The sequence below is a fragment of the Phlebotomus papatasi genome, chromosome 3 (assembly GCF_024763615.1).
Source record: "Phlebotomus papatasi isolate M1 chromosome 3, Ppap_2.1, whole genome shotgun sequence".
In the NCBI taxonomy this organism is placed as follows: Eukaryota; Metazoa; Arthropoda; class Insecta; order Diptera; family Psychodidae; genus Phlebotomus; species Phlebotomus papatasi.
Genome location: NC_077224.1, coordinates 36,668,658 through 36,686,213, shown reverse-complemented (window position 1 = coordinate 36,686,213; position 17,556 = coordinate 36,668,658). Strand labels below are relative to the sequence as shown.

At 33.1% G+C, this 17,556-nt stretch overlaps 1 protein-coding gene across 2 annotated transcripts in view; it reads right to left on the bottom strand.

The window, feature by feature from the left end:
- Window positions 1-1,199: 1,199 nt before the first annotated feature.
- The window catches only part of LOC129805527 (telomerase-binding protein EST1A), a 67,435-nt gene continuing 51,078 nt past the window's right edge, over window positions 1,200-17,556 (bottom strand). For both annotated transcript variants that reach the window (XM_055853492.1, XM_055853494.1), the window contains 4 exons: window positions 17,190-17,340; window positions 7,998-8,241; window positions 7,731-7,870; window positions 1,200-2,257 (listed from right to left, as the gene is read on the bottom strand). In XM_055853492.1, coding sequence (XP_055709467.1) covers window positions 2,124-2,257; window positions 7,731-7,870; window positions 7,998-8,241; window positions 17,190-17,340 — 669 coding nt within the window. In that variant the 3' untranslated portion in view covers window positions 1,200-2,123. The remainder of the gene's footprint in view (window positions 2,258-7,730; window positions 7,871-7,997; window positions 8,242-17,189; window positions 17,341-17,556) is intronic.

Genomic DNA, 17,556 nt, shown 5'->3' with positions numbered 1-17,556 from the left:
TAGAGATTTCTACGAGCTGTCCATAAGTGTGTAACATCCACAAGTGTAGACTCCACCCTATAGAATATATCATTAAAGATTAATCTAGGATTAAAGAGAAGTTTATCAGGGAAATAAATTAATTACGACTTCCAGAAGCTAATCGAATATTTTAACCTAAGGAAAGAAAATTAGTAATAATAAACCTAAACGTACCTTTGAGCTGATTCCAGTGACTCACCGGCACAAATTGAAGGTGTACAGGCGTTTTGTATTGACTCTTGTCATCGCCGTCAGATTGCCAGGCATCATTGTCCCAGCGATTCTTGCTGAATTATACAACAGTGTAAAAGAATCTCTTTGCCAAGCACAATCGCTAGAATTTATCTCTTCCCATGTGAGTGTCTTGTACGGTAATTCTTGGTCATGATCGTTGGATGTTCCATCCCAAGAGCAGGGTTGGGACGACGACGACCTTTCAAGGCCGCAAAAATATCTTCTTGTAGCGCCTCTTCTCCTCAAAAAAACTAACTCTTCTTTCGCGCAGTCTTTCCACTCTGGCCATTTCGCGCAATACATCCCATTTAATTCTTTTACTCATCGTTTCTTGCCCTACCAACATTCTCCATCTATACCTCCCCTATACCTCTCTCTCTCACTCTGTATCTAGATGTTGGAATTTTCTCCAATTTTTCCTCACCTCATCGCGAGCAATCATGGTTAAACAAATCAGCAACTTACAGGTTGTCTTCATTTGCGATTGTGTCTCTCTCAGGAACATTGATGCTCAAATTCACTGCCCGTCAACAGCAACACAATGGCTCTTACAAGAGAGCCCTGAACGATGACCACGCTTCACTAAATAAAACACGATGAGCTAATCAAATGAATTAAATGCTAACACGAACAACGAAAAAAAAAGATAAACCACGGAATTCTTCTGTTCATCTTCTCTTCTTGCCAAGAAGCAAAAAGAATCAATTCGCGCAATTTTTCTACCTTTTTTTTTTAATACCTCCAATCATCATCCAAACAATAAAAATCTACACCAAGTGTAATTGCACAAAGTGTAATTGGAGAATTTACTGGAAGGAGAACAAGATAGAATTTTAATTCAATTTCCCATGATCTTCCTGTTTTTTCCCTCTCTTTTCGAAATTATATTGGTCTAATAAAATACAATTTATTCTCTCTCCTCTTTTCTGCAAAATGTACAAGAATCTCATCTTAATTGTTTATTTTCAATCTTACATTTGATATTCTCTCTATTCAGGGATCTCTCTCAAATCTCCCTTCACTCGTATCCCCATTACATTGTATGATTAAAAAGAATCAGTTTATAATTTTATTAAAGGATATCATCATTGTAAAACAATTTTCATTAAGAACCATCTTCGCTCTTTCTCCTTAAGAGGAAGAAATTGAATGTAAAAAAATCATATAATTGAAAAATAATAAAAAACAGACACTTTCAACGACAATTCCATTTATATACAATAAATAGAAAACACGATTCAAGAGGTTCATTCCCAAGTGCATCGTAATATGGAAGAAGGAGGCATAGTAGAGTGACCGACCAATTTGGATAATAAACTAATCTATGGTACGTGTAGAGCTTTAAAATTAAATTCAATAAAATAATCAAAGTCATAATATAGCATACGATCTCAATAACACTCACAATCATTACACATTTTTTTTCAAATTTAACATTCATCTTTTCTATTAAATGAGACTGGGAACTTATAATTATTATTTCATCTTTTTTTTGTCTAAGTACCACTTTACTAATTGCAATACAGTTTAAAACCAGTACGCTATTCTCATTATCATTTTTTTTTCTTAAATCCTTTTTTATGCATCCTCACACAATTAATTAAATAGAGACTTTCAAATAATTATTATTACTAAAAAAAAATAGCACAATATAATTTCACGTCACAAACTCATACTTCCTTAAATAATTTCAGCATGATTCTACTGTATTTTTTCTTTTGTTTCTTACCTCACTCCTCTCAAATACCAATTCTCTCGAACAGCTAATGATCTCTCCATTATCGTAGTCAGGGATCAAAAACATCAACACAATTTAAGATCTATACTTTTGCACAAGAACTCTTCGCGCATCAACAACAACAAAGAAATCAGGGTCCCAGTCCAGCCCATTTGATAAAATCAGGCAATTCCCTGACAGGTACATCTCGTGACAGTGATTTTACGCGCAAATTTCTATCAGTTGTCAGTAGTACAACTTCTCTCGCTATGTATCGTGTGCCATCTAAAAGATTGAAGAGGAAAGAAAAAAAAGCACTATTTTAGACACCACACCACAAGAAACTCCGACATGACGACGCTTCTTCAGTTTCGGTTGTCCATTGAGTCCATCCGATTTTATAAATGCTTTTGCTTATAAGTAAATTGTAAAAAAAAATTATAATAATTGCAAATACCAAATGATAATGTAAATTCCATGGGGTAAACAGGCACCTTTAGTGAAAGAACCGTGAGTGACAGATCGGATAATTGGCGCCGATCACCCACTGCAATTGGCTAATTGCATGGTTCCTTGATAAAATCACTATCTATTGATTCACAAAACAGAAAAAAATTTAAACTAGAAAATTGGTTAAGAAGTGTACATGTTAAAAATAAGGTGTGTCCACGATAAAAATGCTCCTAATCATGTGATATTTTGATGAGAGATGTCACTAGCTGCGCATTTGTCGTTATGTCAACATTCCTCTCGTTCAGTAATAACCTCTTCCCGATTTGAGAGCTCTCTCCGGTTGAGGATTTTTTCTTTACCGATTCGAAGGTATACCAGAGAGAACTTACCTAAAAATCCGTTGGAAGTTCGAACGTTTTTTAAACCGACGAGGTACATAAAAGTGAGCAAGTTCATGTAAAGGACATTTACAATAGACTCTCGCTCAATCGGCTCATTTTCAATCGGGCGAAAAATTTTGCTGACAATTTTCACTTTTAATTATGAAGCTAATTTGCTCAAATTTACTGTAGTTCTTCCTATTTTATCGTGATTTTTTTCCTCTCTGAACTATTATATTTGATCATAAAGCATTAGGAAAAACTCAATTTTACATGAATTCATCTGCTGAATAAAAGTGTGACGCGAAAGAGTTAAGGCTACTTTTAAAGTATATCAGAAGATCATTGAAAAAGCATGGGACAATTTTGAGAAAAAAAAACCCAAAAAATACTAGTTTTAGAGGAGATGAAAGGGAGCAAGGAAAAAAAGGAAAACAGACCCTCTGAGATAATGTTTAGTTACGGGGAGGTCGCTCAAGACCGAAAGTCGATATCTCTTACCGTTTGACCTCTAGCTCAGAAACAAACATTAAGATTAATTAATTAACAACCTATTAAGACCAATGCAGTCGAGTTCGAAATTTCAATACCTTTCCAAAAATCCAAAACTCAAGCAAATCGGGAGGAAATGGGCCCTAGGGGGAAATAGGGCGCCTTTGAAGAGGGGCACCTTTGAAATTGAGTTTTTTCTCCTATTTTCAAAAGGAATCGTTGCTTATCATAATGTAGTTTAGCTTCACAATTGATTTGTCGGGTTACATTATATCATAGTTATGGTCCAAGTTTAAAAGGTACCCCATTTCTCCCTAGATGTATTGACAAAATGTTCGCCTAAGAGTACCTACAATTAACCTTAACCAATTAAAAAATTATAGTTTTGGAGAAGATCGAGAGGAGTTGAAGGAAAAAGGAAAACCGTCCGAAGATAATGTTCTTTTAAGTAAGGGCCTTGACAGACCTAAGGATTAGCCAAGAGACGGCTTAGCGTAATTATATTAGAAATAATGGTTAAACTACATTTCCATCATTTTCCACTAAGTCGTCTCTCGGCTTAAGTCGTAAATGTGTCTAGGGCATAAGTCACCGAAGACAGTGTTGATAAAAGTATCTTACTAATTAAGCTCCAAAATTGGGACAAGCTGAAAAAATCTGATACTATACAAATACTGCTCTCATTTTTAATTCAAGCAGTAAAAAAACAATTATAATCAAAGTATTTAGATGAAATAGATATGATTATGAAGGAATCATTCCTAAATGGTCCTTCCGTAGAGAACCATTACAGTAATCCAATAATAAAAAAATAAATAAATAAAAATTAACCTTTTATTTTTATTAGCGAAGACGGAATTGAAAAAGACGAAAAGGGAAAAGATGAAATATTTTATGCAGAAAAATTATTTAAATCACGCCCCTTCAACTGTTATGGCCAATTTATATTGAAATTCTTGAATTATTCATGTTTAGTATATGGAAATCTTGTGCTTCGAGAGCAAAATACCATCGTAATTTAAATTACGGCCTTTAACAAAGAAATAAACGACGCCCCTAATAAAGTTAGATTGCAGAACAAAAATATTCTGACTATCACATAATATTTTCTAAACTTGTTAGGTTTTAATACAAGTATTCCAACAGAAAGAGATTGACAGCAGAAAAAGATTTAAAGCTCTTACAAAAATTCACGGAAATAGGCGTGGCTTCTTATTTTATTAGAATAGAACTGAATTTTGTTCCTTACATAGAAGTACTGATATTAGGTAAAGTAAGAGAAAAAGGGTGGCAAAGCCTCCCATGCGTCCCATGCTTTGCAAAATACTCTAATTCGCGACTTAGTATAGGGGAAGGTGGGGCTATTTTGAGCTGTTGGGTTACATAAATATAAACATCTCTCTGCATACTTCTAAAGGAAGCTGGGCCCTACAATTATTTTGTTTAGTCCCACAATTATTTTGTAGAGCTCAATTTACATTACGTTGAAGCATGTGCGGAAAAATCGTATGTTAGTGTAGCCTCACCTTCCCCTACCATAACTCTATCGCCTCTTTTAGGATTCTGAATACACAGAAAAAAATATTCCGTAAAATTGTTCGTAAATGTTTGTGAATTCCTATGGGGGACTCATGAAATACTCGTAAATCGTATTACCCCACACAAGTTCGTAAGTTTATACTTTTTCACAAACATTGTTCGTAAAATGAACACTTGACGAGCATTTTTTGTTCTTTTACAAATATTTGCTCGTATATTTTTATCAGGCAAAACTTTACAAACAAATGACAAAATTTTACGAATTTTTGTTGTGTGCTTACGAAAGTTTACGAACAAATGTTTGTAAAAGAACAAAAACTGCTTGTCAAATGATTAGGATATGCACAATATTTGTGAAAAAAAAACAATCTTTTACGAACTTTTTAGGGGGATATACAATTTACGAGCATTTCGTAAGTCCTCAGTAAGAACTCACATATATTTACAAACAATTTTACGAAATATTTTTTCTGTGTACTGAAAGGAAAATTTGTATATTCTGGGAAAAACAATTTTTTGGAATACAACCGGTAAAAATTCGATTCTTAAGTATGATTTACAAGCTATAAAGACGTAAAAATCTAGATATTTTTTGTTGGAGCTTTATTAACCTAAGCTAAGATATTTTGATCAAAAATCGTGAAAATAGCTTGCTGGATATTCTGAGGTCACACATCTTGACATACAGTGGCGGTCAATAAAATAGAATCACTCCTTCAAACTTAAATTTTTTAACTTTTGGTATTTTTTTTCTAGTATGTTAAAAAAAATTTAATTAAGAAATGTTAAAGTAATTGCCTTACGTCGAAAAAAAGTGCAGTACTGGCCGCAAAAGGTCTGTATTTTTACTCAGAATGCGTCAAAAGTGATGTTCTGCTCGGACAAAAAAATAGAATCAAAAACAACTACAGTAGAGTCTCGCTATAGTCCATATTTGGTTTCAAATTTGACACTTGGGTCGCACTATAGTCCATGTCATTTTTTAAAATTATCAACGACTTTTAGTATTGATATTGCTCGACGGCTTCCACTTTCTTTGCGATTGTGGTACTTGTCCTCGCTCTCTTCATTGTGGATCACAATTATCACAACTACTTAATAAAGTTTGCCAAAAATATTAAAATAATTATGCATGTCGCATACTAAAAAACATAACCTAACATAAAATCAGTGTTTTGACATCAACGGTCGATAAATTGTGGACTATAGAGCGATGGCCTATAGCGAGACTCTACTGTATCACTTTTTATGTTTCAAGGATTTAAACACTGTGTTTTCATGTTCGTCCTTCAATGTGATACAGATGATCGAAATCTATTTCTAACTTAGCCAGGACTTACTTGAGGACCTTTTCAACTTTATTTGTCCCATAGAATTCCTTGCGATGAAATGCTAGATTGATTTTACCACACTGAACAATTGAAAAATCCTGAATTGTTGTTATTTTCTTAATACGATTGATCCGTGAAACCGGTGGCAGCCAAAATTTCGAGTCTTGTGTTTACGTAAACACTATAGTGTGTTATGGATTTTTGATTTTCGTAATTTATTGTGGGCAGCTATGACTTTTACGATCATTCCATGCTTTCGTAACCTCAAAAATCTAATAGAGCCTCTAACAAGAAAGTTCTGCATTTTCTCCAATATCTCATACTTTCATTTACCGAACTTGGAAAATTAATTGTGAAGACACTACTAAATAATTATTGAAATTACACTAAAATCTTGTTATTTTTGAAATACTCGAAATGAATTTCAGTTTATAACTACACTGAGAGAAATCCGAAAAAGTTAAAATAACATTCCGGAAATGTTTATTTTACCCTGCATTATTGATCCGAAATCGGTGTAAACATTAAACTTTTTATGTATATTAGGGGTTAAATTAACCCTTTTTTACGTTAATTTTACCCTTAAAAATATGTAAAATTAACATTAAAAAATGTTGATATATTTTTACATCTAAAAAGTGTTAAAGTTACGTGGAAAAAAAGTTAATCGTACCCCCTTTTTCTCAGTGTATAAATGAAAGTGATTCTATTTTTTATTTGTCCGAGCAGAGCATTACTTTTGACGCATTCTGAGTAAAAATACAGATTTTTTGCGGCCAGTAATGTACTTTTTCGACGTAAGGCAATTACTTTAACATTTCTAAATTAATTTTTTTAAATACACTAGAAAAAAATTACCAAAAGTAAAAAAAAAACTCAAGTCTATTTCATTGACAGCCACTGTATCTCCAAAGCATTTATCTTGATAATTGCCTCAGTAAGGAAATTTGGGGCATTTTCAAGCATGCATGATTTTCGAAAATTAACACTTTTTTGGATACAATGTTGATATCAATGAATTATATTGCATATTTTCAAGTAGCCAATATTTAACTTAACATGAACTGCCCCACCCTTCTCTAATAAAAATAATTATATAAGAATGTGCTGTATGTTTTCGAACAGTAAAAACCTAAGACAAACTAGTTGGACTTAGTAAACTAGAATAGAATATATAAATGTTTAGTAAGAGTCCTTAAAATACTTCAACTGCTTGAAATTACCCCACTCTCCTACATACTACATTTTGCCTTAAAACAACACATTTAAAAATTATTTTAAAAAAATCTATTGAATTTTGCAGGGGCGTTTCTCAATTCCTTTGACTGGGCCACATTTTAATTCGTAAGAGTATTTCTTAAAATTGTCCTAAAACCCTTAAAACTTTTAATAGTATTATTAAAAAAAAATAATAGAATTTGTTCAGACTGATTTCTTAAATTTCGCGAATTTTAAGCTCGAACTTGACTTCTTTTTTTTTTCAAAATAAAGTATAAATATTTGCAAAATGTGGATAGAACTCAATCATCAACCCTAAATATATTGGGAAAAGATCAAACTCACCTCTGTCCTCCTCAACATTGTTCTTGCACAAATGCACGGCAGTCGCTAGAATTTTATCATCATTGGACAGTGGTTCACTATTGTCATCTTCCACCGTGAACACGGATGAATTGAGAATTGAACCCTTTGTTGTAACACACCTACAGAGATGGTTTGACCAAAAGGAAGACACACAAATACGATGATTATCAGAATGCTTTTGTGTTGTGGTAGAGTGGCAAAAATTGTTTGATGCAAACTGACGATATGAAATAAAATAGCACTTACTTCACAGCTGGATTTTTTGACTTGAGAAACATGAGGGCATTTTTCGATGCTTCCGCCACCATTGCAACATGTTTGGGATCGGATTTACTGCTCACTGACACCGAGGTGGATGGGAAGATGGTAAGTGTCGGTGCTAGCGGTGTATTAACCGTTAGCAAATTGTTGCCACTTTGAATATTTGAGGCGCTCTTGGTCACAGCACTACCCTTGAGTCCCCTCGATAATCCCTCCAGCTCATTCAACACTGCAATATTGTTGAAGAAAGTGAGAAGAATAGAGAGTCACTGTGCATTCTAAAATATACATTCTTATGTATAATGTTGACAATAGTAACATCACAAGCATAATAAAGTTCCCTTTGAATCATGATAATTGCTATAATATAGTGTTTCTTGTCACTGATCCCACGCTATCAAAATGCACTTCCACTACTTCCAAGCAAACACAGTGGCGATTACAATGTATTCCCCCATTGGGATCTTAATTAGATCTCTGTCTCCAATTTAGAATTTGAGATTTTATAGCAACAAACTCGAATATGTGATCACAATGATTATAAACTATCTTGGTACAATCCTTGGGATCAAGAGTGGAATCCTTGAAAACGCAGTTATTTCTACAGTGCCAGTAGAATATTTAAACTTAAAGTCTTAAACCTATACGTACACTGAGATAAATCCGAAAAAGTTAAAATAACATTCCGGAAATATTAATTTTACCCTACAGTATTGATACAAAATCGGTGTAAATATTATGCTTTTTAAGTGTATTAGGGGTTAATGTTACCCTTTTTCATGTTAATTTTACCCTTAAAAAAGGTGTAAAGTTAACATTAAAAAATGTTGATATATTTTTACACCTAAAAAGTGTTAAAGTTATGAGGAAAAAAGTTAATCGCACCCCCGTTTTTTCTCAGTGCAGGGTTATGTATACATCCGATTCTTGGTGTTTCTTTTTTTTTTGATATCTTAGTGGACATGTCCCCAATATATCGTTCGCAAATGACAGCTGGTTGATTGAAAAGAAAGTTTGCCGAAGGGAACAAAGGAAAAGATTCCTAAGAACAAACCTTATTCTAAGGAGGATTTAAAGAATGCCTTGAAGTGTGTACAAGATGGTTCTACCATAACCTATGCATCCAAAACATTTGATGTAGGGTGGAATAACCGGCTATCGCCATGTTTAGGAAAAAATTAAATTCATTTAATTATAACTTTTGAATCCTTGTTACAAGATAAGTCAAATTTGACACAAAGTTACTTAGATGTATTGGCTCTAGATACGTGAAAACAATAATCCTAGAACATAACGCTGGACTACTTAAAAAACTGATTTTTATTAATAATGCAAAAATAACCATTTCGTCGCCACTTTTTACCACTTTTCGCCAGTTTTGTAAAATTTGTAACCACTTCTCGCCACCCACTTGAAAAGAACCACACTCGGTTATTTTAGGCAATGCTATGAAAAGAATACATTCACCATTTCTCTTTCCTCGTGATCACTTTATTATTACTCTCTTTAAATGATTTTTCTTCACTTTTATTTGAGAAATCAAATTATGGGGCTTTTGCAGAAAGTAAACAATGCAGATTTGACAACTGAGAATGTACGAAGTGAAGTTAGCGTCGCCTATTGAAAAGATATGGCGACAGCTGGTAAAATCAATTCCAGAATATTACCACTTCTCGCCATGCCTCATTTTTATACAAATATAATATAAAATGAAATATTAATTGACTAAATACAAATTTTATGTATTCCACAAGTGCAATTAAATATTCAATAGACAAATTATTTACCCAAATAGGTATTTTTGGCCTGATGAAAATTTGACGACACTTAGTACATTTGGTAAGAGATGTTGGATTCGATGCACTTGCTTAAAATATTGCTCTAAAAAGTGATCAAAATCGTGAATCCAAAACGAATAATTATTATTTTTCGATTCTATGCGTAGAAGCAAAAACAATACAAAAAAATTGCGACTCATTTATTTCATAAATTGCGAAAAATAGCGATTTCAATGAAAGTGGCGAGAAGTGGGGCACTGGCGAGAACTGGTGATTCCACCCTACCCAAAGGCGACATTGTACAACAAATTGACTGGCAGATACCTGGAAGAGTGCCCCAATGGCAGGCCAACGACGCTTACAAAACAACAACACAGAAAAAAATATTTTGTAAAATTGTTCGTAAATGTTTGTGAAATCCTATGGAGGGCTTACGAAATGCTCGTGAATCGTATAACCCACAAACAAGTTCGTAAAATTTTGTACTTTTTTTCACAAACATTGTTCGTTAAATGATCATTTCACGAACATTTTTTGTACTTTTACAAGCATTTGTTCGTAAATGTTCGTAAACACACAAAAATAATGTTCGTAAAATTTTGTTATTTGTTCGTATTTGTTCGTAAATTTTTGCCAGACAAACTGAAGGCCTGGAGATGCTTGGTTCAGGAATTTTCTCAAGCCTTTTCTCAAAAAGAGCTCAGCATGCGAAAGCCAAAGTCCTTCTCATTGGAAAGGGTTATGGTTACTGCTGAAGATCTCACAGAATGATTTCAGCATTGTCGAGAATATTTCACAGAACACGATCTGCTGACTATTTCTCCAGACCGGGCTCTTAATTTCGACGAAAGTGCCTTTTTCTTGACACCAGAAGATGGAAATATATTGGCCAGGAAAGATTCACGTGTTATACCAGCTTTTACAAATTCGGAACCGAAGGAATGTGCCACAACAGTCTTCATGGTGTCTGCTACTAGCCAACTTGTTCCTCCAATTGTTGTTCATAAAACTGATATTACACCAAAGATTGCCTTTCACAATTTATGTTAAATGAAATAATCCAATAAAAATTTTAAAAATGTAATTAAAACTTATTTTCTCATTTTAATATGCTTGTAAATTGAGTGATCCAATTAAAAAACCATTTGATCCAATTAGCGAAGAGGCGACCCACTTAGTGCACGTTGGATTATTTCAGTATTACAGTAGACTCAATCGGTTCTTTTTCAATCGGGCGACAAATTTTGTTGACAATTTTCACGTTTAATTATGAAGCTAATTCGCTCAAATTCGCTGTAGTTCTTCCTATTTTATCGTGATTCTTTATAATTGAGCGCTTTTTGTGGAATTTACAAAGGCTTTGACGCCTAAATCTATCGATAAACCGGATGACATTTTGCCCCATATTCCCAATTAAGAGAGAGTCTACTGTATCATAAATTTATACTAAATTTTCTTTAATATTTTTGATAATTTTTTTATATTATGTTTCTGAATGAAACAGTGAATAATTCTATTGATTTAGAAGAAGTAAAAAAGAATTTCATCAGTCCAAAAACAAGCGTTTACGTAGTATTCTAAGGAAAACGATCCAGTTACCCCATCTTATCATAGATGAAAGTTCCATCTAAGTAGTGATGCCCAAATTTTTGTGTTTGGTATAATGTTTCCGGAGAAAATGAGGCCTACACAGGTGGGAAAAAGTGGTACACAACTGAGCTAATCAGGGCACGTTCGTAAAAAGTGCCGCTACATTTTCATTTTCCTGTAGAGGAAAATCCAAGGACTTCCAGGAATTTTTTGAGACAGAATTATGAACCCAATAAGTAAGAGATTTTGTTTGATATAGTGATATAATTGATTCGGTTTGTGTGGCATTCAATAAAAAATCTTAAATCTTGGACTCTTCTTTCAGTACAAATCTACAAAACCTTCCCCTATATTCTATTCAATATTTTAGTTAATTTTCGACCAAAATAATTCCCATTTTTCTAATAACATTTTTTTCTAATATATTTCGAAAATATTCAGTTTTGTCGCCCTCCTGCCTGGAGCCCTGGGGTGGAATGATAACTTTTCGACACTATCGAATCGATAGTATCGATAAATCTATATCTGTTAGATTAAGCGAATGTCGACTTTTTACGCATTATTGGGCCATTGATTGCGACATTCTTAGGAGAATGTGACTGTTGATAAATATCTATATTAGTTCCAGGAAGTCCTGCTATCGTTTAAATTTTTCAGAATCGACAGTCGATAGTATCGAAAATAAGTTATCATGTCACCCCTGTATTCTAAAAATTCAGTGATCGTTGATCTTTCTTTTAAATACAAAATAACCAAACTGGCGAGAAATTATCGATTACTATCACCTTAACAAATGCTTATTCTCCCATATGCCATGTACATAATATCCTGAGAACGAATTCTGAGGAAAAAAGACGCATTGTTGGCGATCTCTCTTTGCACATCTTGTCTTATTTGCATATCATTCTTTCATCATGGAACACCATCAAGTTCTCGCGCCAACACTTCTATGTCAAGGTGCATGAGAATGGTATGAACTATCCCTTCCAAGTGAATTCGTTATTGTGACAAATGAGTAAAATACACTCTACTTCTTTCACACCCATCATTCAATCAAAACCAACCACGTATCTATCATACTAATTTTGTCACAATTCTTTACTTATCTCTTTCCCCACACATTCATCATCAATTTCTTCCTCTTAACCAAAAAAAAAACAGCATATACAATCACTAATAAAATATCATTAGCAATCGAACAAGCTAAAAACACGCATTTAAATTAATTCGATTGCAAAAACGTGTCATAAGTTTATACATAATTTTGGCCACTTAATTTATTGAGTCAATCCATCTTCCTTCAACTCTGCTGTTTCACCTCCACATCCCAATTATTCTACTTCAACGTCATTTTCAAAGAAATTTCCCTCAACTTATTGATGAGAGAATTGCCCAATAAAAGAGTAATAAAAAAAAAGCTCACCAAGCACATTTTGACCAACTTTAAACACCTATTGTCCAATTGTGAAAACGAAGAAAAAGACTTTTTTTTATCACTCTTGACCCTTGCCTTCAGCCTCTGTCATCAAGCCACTATCAAGAAATGTAGCTTGTTGTCATAATATTTAATGCAAATAAAACACAATTTGAAAAGGTCTTCCTCTCAAACTTTTTCAATTGTTTGCCGCTATAACTTTGAACTTTCCTCCTCAACTTGACGCTTGTTCTCTTTTAAATTGACTGATCTTTCACTTTCAATCACTCACTCTTATTCAAGGTTTTTCTCGTCATTCTCAAAACTTACCAGAAAGAGAAAAAATAATTACACAATTGTCCCCATCATTATCAATATTGCAACAAGTGATTTTCAATATTATCCTCCCATTTTACAAAATTGCCACAAAATGCTCAGATGTGCAATCTTACTGGGTGTTTAAGTATTGTGATATTTAAGTGAGAATTAGCGAAAAGAAGGACCAAAAGAGAGGTCCAGAGAAAAGAAAAGAAAAACCCAAAGTGTAAATATATACAAAAGAAATCTTTGTCTCTGCATGATCAACATTTTCAGTCTCTATTTCACACATTGTTTCAATTTTTATTTACTTAGCAATTTTCATAAAATAAATTATCTGTTATGTATATTGAGTGGAAAAAAAATTGAAAGAAATGAATAATTTATGCTTAATGAGCTACGCACAATTGTTTTCTTTCCCGCCAAAATTCTTCACATCAAAGAATTTTTAGCTATAAATTTCTTACTTTATAGCCGCATAATTTTTCTTACAAAATTCTAAAAATGTCGTTAAAAGTAAGAGACCAAGAAAACATGATATTTCAATTTAAACCTTATGCAAAAAAGAAAATAAATTTCTATAAATAAATAATATTTACATTTTATTGGTTTGGCAGACAAAAGAAAAGTCACTTGAGTGAGTAAAAATAAAAGTGGCAAAAATTATGTATGCACAATTTGTTTTGTAAACATCTTGTTGACTTAGAATATTATTTTTTATTTAATATTATTTAACTACGGCCATCGCCGTCTTAGCGTTGATGAAATCCCGTTCACTTAAATTGGAATAGATTGATAAACGAGAAAGGATAACTTCCGGGCGAAATACTGTCTTAAATGTTGGTATTTTCATAAACTTAAAAAAACAATAAACTATATAGTCACGTTTTATTAGTTTTAGTCGTCTCACATCCATAAAACGCACACTTCAGAAAATGTATTACCAAAAACAGAAGTAATTTGCACATAAGTCATTAATTCGCAACAATCAACATAAATTTACATTGTAAACGACATAAAAAGTATCGCGAAGAAGCTCCAACTAAGAATTGAAACTTAAAACCCTTTTCAGGCAATTTACATTAGTTGAATACAGCTAAATATAGCTCAATGAATGAATGCGAGTCCAATTTTTTCAATATCAATATCAACTAATGTAGGTTAGAACTGCGAAATTTTGCTGAAACGTAATTAAAAGGATACGTTTTTGCAACAGATTTATACCTTTCGATGAAAATTGGATTTCTTACGATATTTTTGACACACAATCATAGTCGTGGACCGCCCAAAAGAGCTCACAAAGTCGCTTTATAAAGTCCCGGTCAAAATTTCGAACATCAAAATCCCAATTCGGTCGAAATCCCAAATGAGCCATAATCCCAAATGCCAAAAGCTCGAAAACCCAAAATCCCGTAATACGGGCTTCAGACCTAAGGCGTAGCCATATGGCTTAACTGCTCTAATTCCTTATCAATCACGATTTTTTTGGAAAGATTGAAGTTAAAATTGGATTATTAGAGATAATTAACCTATTAGACTTTCAAGAAGCAATAAAATTGCTCGCTAAATAGGATTTGGAGACCTTCGGGAACTGGGCTAAACCTCTAGTCTGAAGACCGCTTAAGACAAAATGCCGAATTCTTAGGAGTATCTTAACTACTCTCACAATTGCGCCCGTGCCTGTTTAAAGATAAAGGAAATTTCCTGTGCTTTGGAAACTTGTTCTACACATTATTCTCCATATAATTTTGTCCCTTTCAGGATTTTCATCATTCGAGATTTTAGCTTTCCAGATTTTGACTTTTCGGAATTTTGGTTTTTAAAGATTTTGACTTTCGAGATTTCAACTCATGGATGTAAACTTAGTCCCCGGCGAGTGGCCTTCAAAGTTGAAGCCAATTTCTTACTTTCACATGCACATACGTATGGGAATTTTTCTGCACTCGTGATTGTTACACAATATATGTCAAAACTGAGGTGTTCCTTGTGTACAAGACTCTTCTGGTCCTTGTAAAGAGCGATAAATATACTATATTTCTGTCTAAAAAAACACTTTGCCGGAAGCTAGGTGTAAACACAAGTAGAGCTTGATTCTCCAATAGTATCTTCGATAAAAGGTAAATGGAATTCTATTTGCACAAAAAGTCGTTTATGTTCGAAGAATCCAAATGCAATTTCGAATTTTCATACTAAACTTTCGAACAAGGTGGGGAAAATTTATCAAATATCACACTCGAAAGCTGGCAAAAGAGTTACTCAGTGATTACGGAGTGATTAAATAATGGGACAAGAACAGTAAGCGTCGTTATTTTGTCTTTTTTTCCCTCACAACAATTTGAAGACCTTCACATTTTAACACTTTAGCACTTCGAAATTCGAAAAAGATGTACCTCAGCCACCTTGAGGAATTATCAAGAAGCAAGAAAGACTCTTTTTTGGCTTTTCAAATAGATTTTCGATTTTTCAAGATAAGATGATATTCCAGATGAATTTGGTTTTTCGGACTTATGGCTTTCGGAATTTCGTTCCATTCGGGATTTTGTATTTCCGAGATTTTGGCTTTTCGGAATTTTGACCGACACCAGTTTTGTCGTTTATTTAGTGGGATTGTAAGTTGTGTTTTAACACAATAATTCCAGGGAACACATAACTTTGCCTACCCCCCAGGAAAATCGGGAATTCAATTGGGATCTTCTAGTGCACCCAACTTATAATTCTAACATTGCTTCTTGGTCAGATTTTCTCTCGATGATATCAAATTCAAAACGTATAAAATGACTGTCTATTTTTGTGAATACACAAATAATATTATTAAAATTACCTTCAAAATGTCTCATATTGGTTCTAAATTGTGTTAGCCTTTACTTTATTAAAGCTTTAAAAATAATATAAAAATCGGCAACTCATTATTGAACCACCCAGTATGAAGAGTTTCCCATGAGACCCAATTTTGTTAAACCTTTCTGTCTTCTTGCCCTATTAGCAACAATAAAAATTGAAATATGACAGGTGTAAGACATATTCTAAGAAACTATTTATTTCTTTTCATTCATTCGTAGACATTCCATCTCGGTCCATCTCATTGCAAGTGAGAATTTTTGCATCAATAAATCTTCATGCGTAGCCCATAAAACAATGCAAATTTCCTTATTTTTAGTTAATATATGCAACAAATATATCCAGAAGGTTAATTTGCTCTTCGCCATTTCAGTTAAATTGCATTAATGGAAGAAGCAGATACTTTCAATATTTTACAATGTAAAATAAAAACAAAAAGATTCATCTTAAAAGCAGTTTCATAAATTAAATTTTATGCTTTTTGAAAACTACTGATCCAATTTTTATCAAAAAAATACTCGTAAAAATCTTTAAATAGAATAAATAGAATCAAATCAACTTGTGCAAACTTTATATTCTCATCTCAATCTCACTAAAGAGAATATGCTGAGAACTTTTAAGCACAAAATATAATAATAATAATATTCTTGTGAGTTCTCTATATAATGTAATAAAAGAATAAATAAACGTCAATATTTACGGAACAATGTGTCATTGTCAACACAACAAGCAGAACTGTAAATCTGCGGCAAGTTTATCATCATCATATTGCATTTTATGGACATTTATATTACAACAAAATTCCCTCTTTCTCTTTCTCTATTTCTTTCTCGTAAGATCTTTCCACCCTCTTCGCGAGATACTGCACAAATACGCAGAGATATTCCCATTTACTCTGTATTTATGCAAACACCTAATATTCTTTCCGCTCCAAAGTGAGAGTCACCATAGAGTTCTTATGCGGATAATATTATATACCTTCAATGGTCATTGACACTATCGCTACAAATCAAATCTTATGTGATCCACTCTCTATGTAGCAAAATCTTCCTTTCTCTCTATCTCAATAAATCACCAACTAACATTGCCAATTAGTCATTTTTAACTATTATCTTTACATCTTCCAATTTTTCTTCGCCATTAAGAAATTGTCACTAAATCAAAGCAAATAAAATAGCAATATACGACGCATAGAGACAGAGATCGAATGTAAGAACAAGAAATTCTGCAAAAACTCACCAACAAGAGGCACCATCAGCTGATACAGTGGATGTGCATTTGCTATCGATTGCAATTGCTCCAGGAAATCTATGAAACAATTGGTATCGGGAATTAGGAACTTGGGACGCACTTCGATATTCACTGAAACCGTGCTCTGGCGCAAAATATCCTGGAAAGAGACAAATAAAAATAGAAATTGAATTATGGCTTATAATTTCATTCAAATTTGTTATTTTTTCTATTTAACTATTTTGTATGTATGATTCTTGTAATAATCTGCATCCAGTGAAATTAACTAAATGTATCCGATATTGTATCCGAACGAAAATAAGAATAATGTCCTTCCTTAAAAGATAATTATGTCTTCATGTACTTCCAATAACTT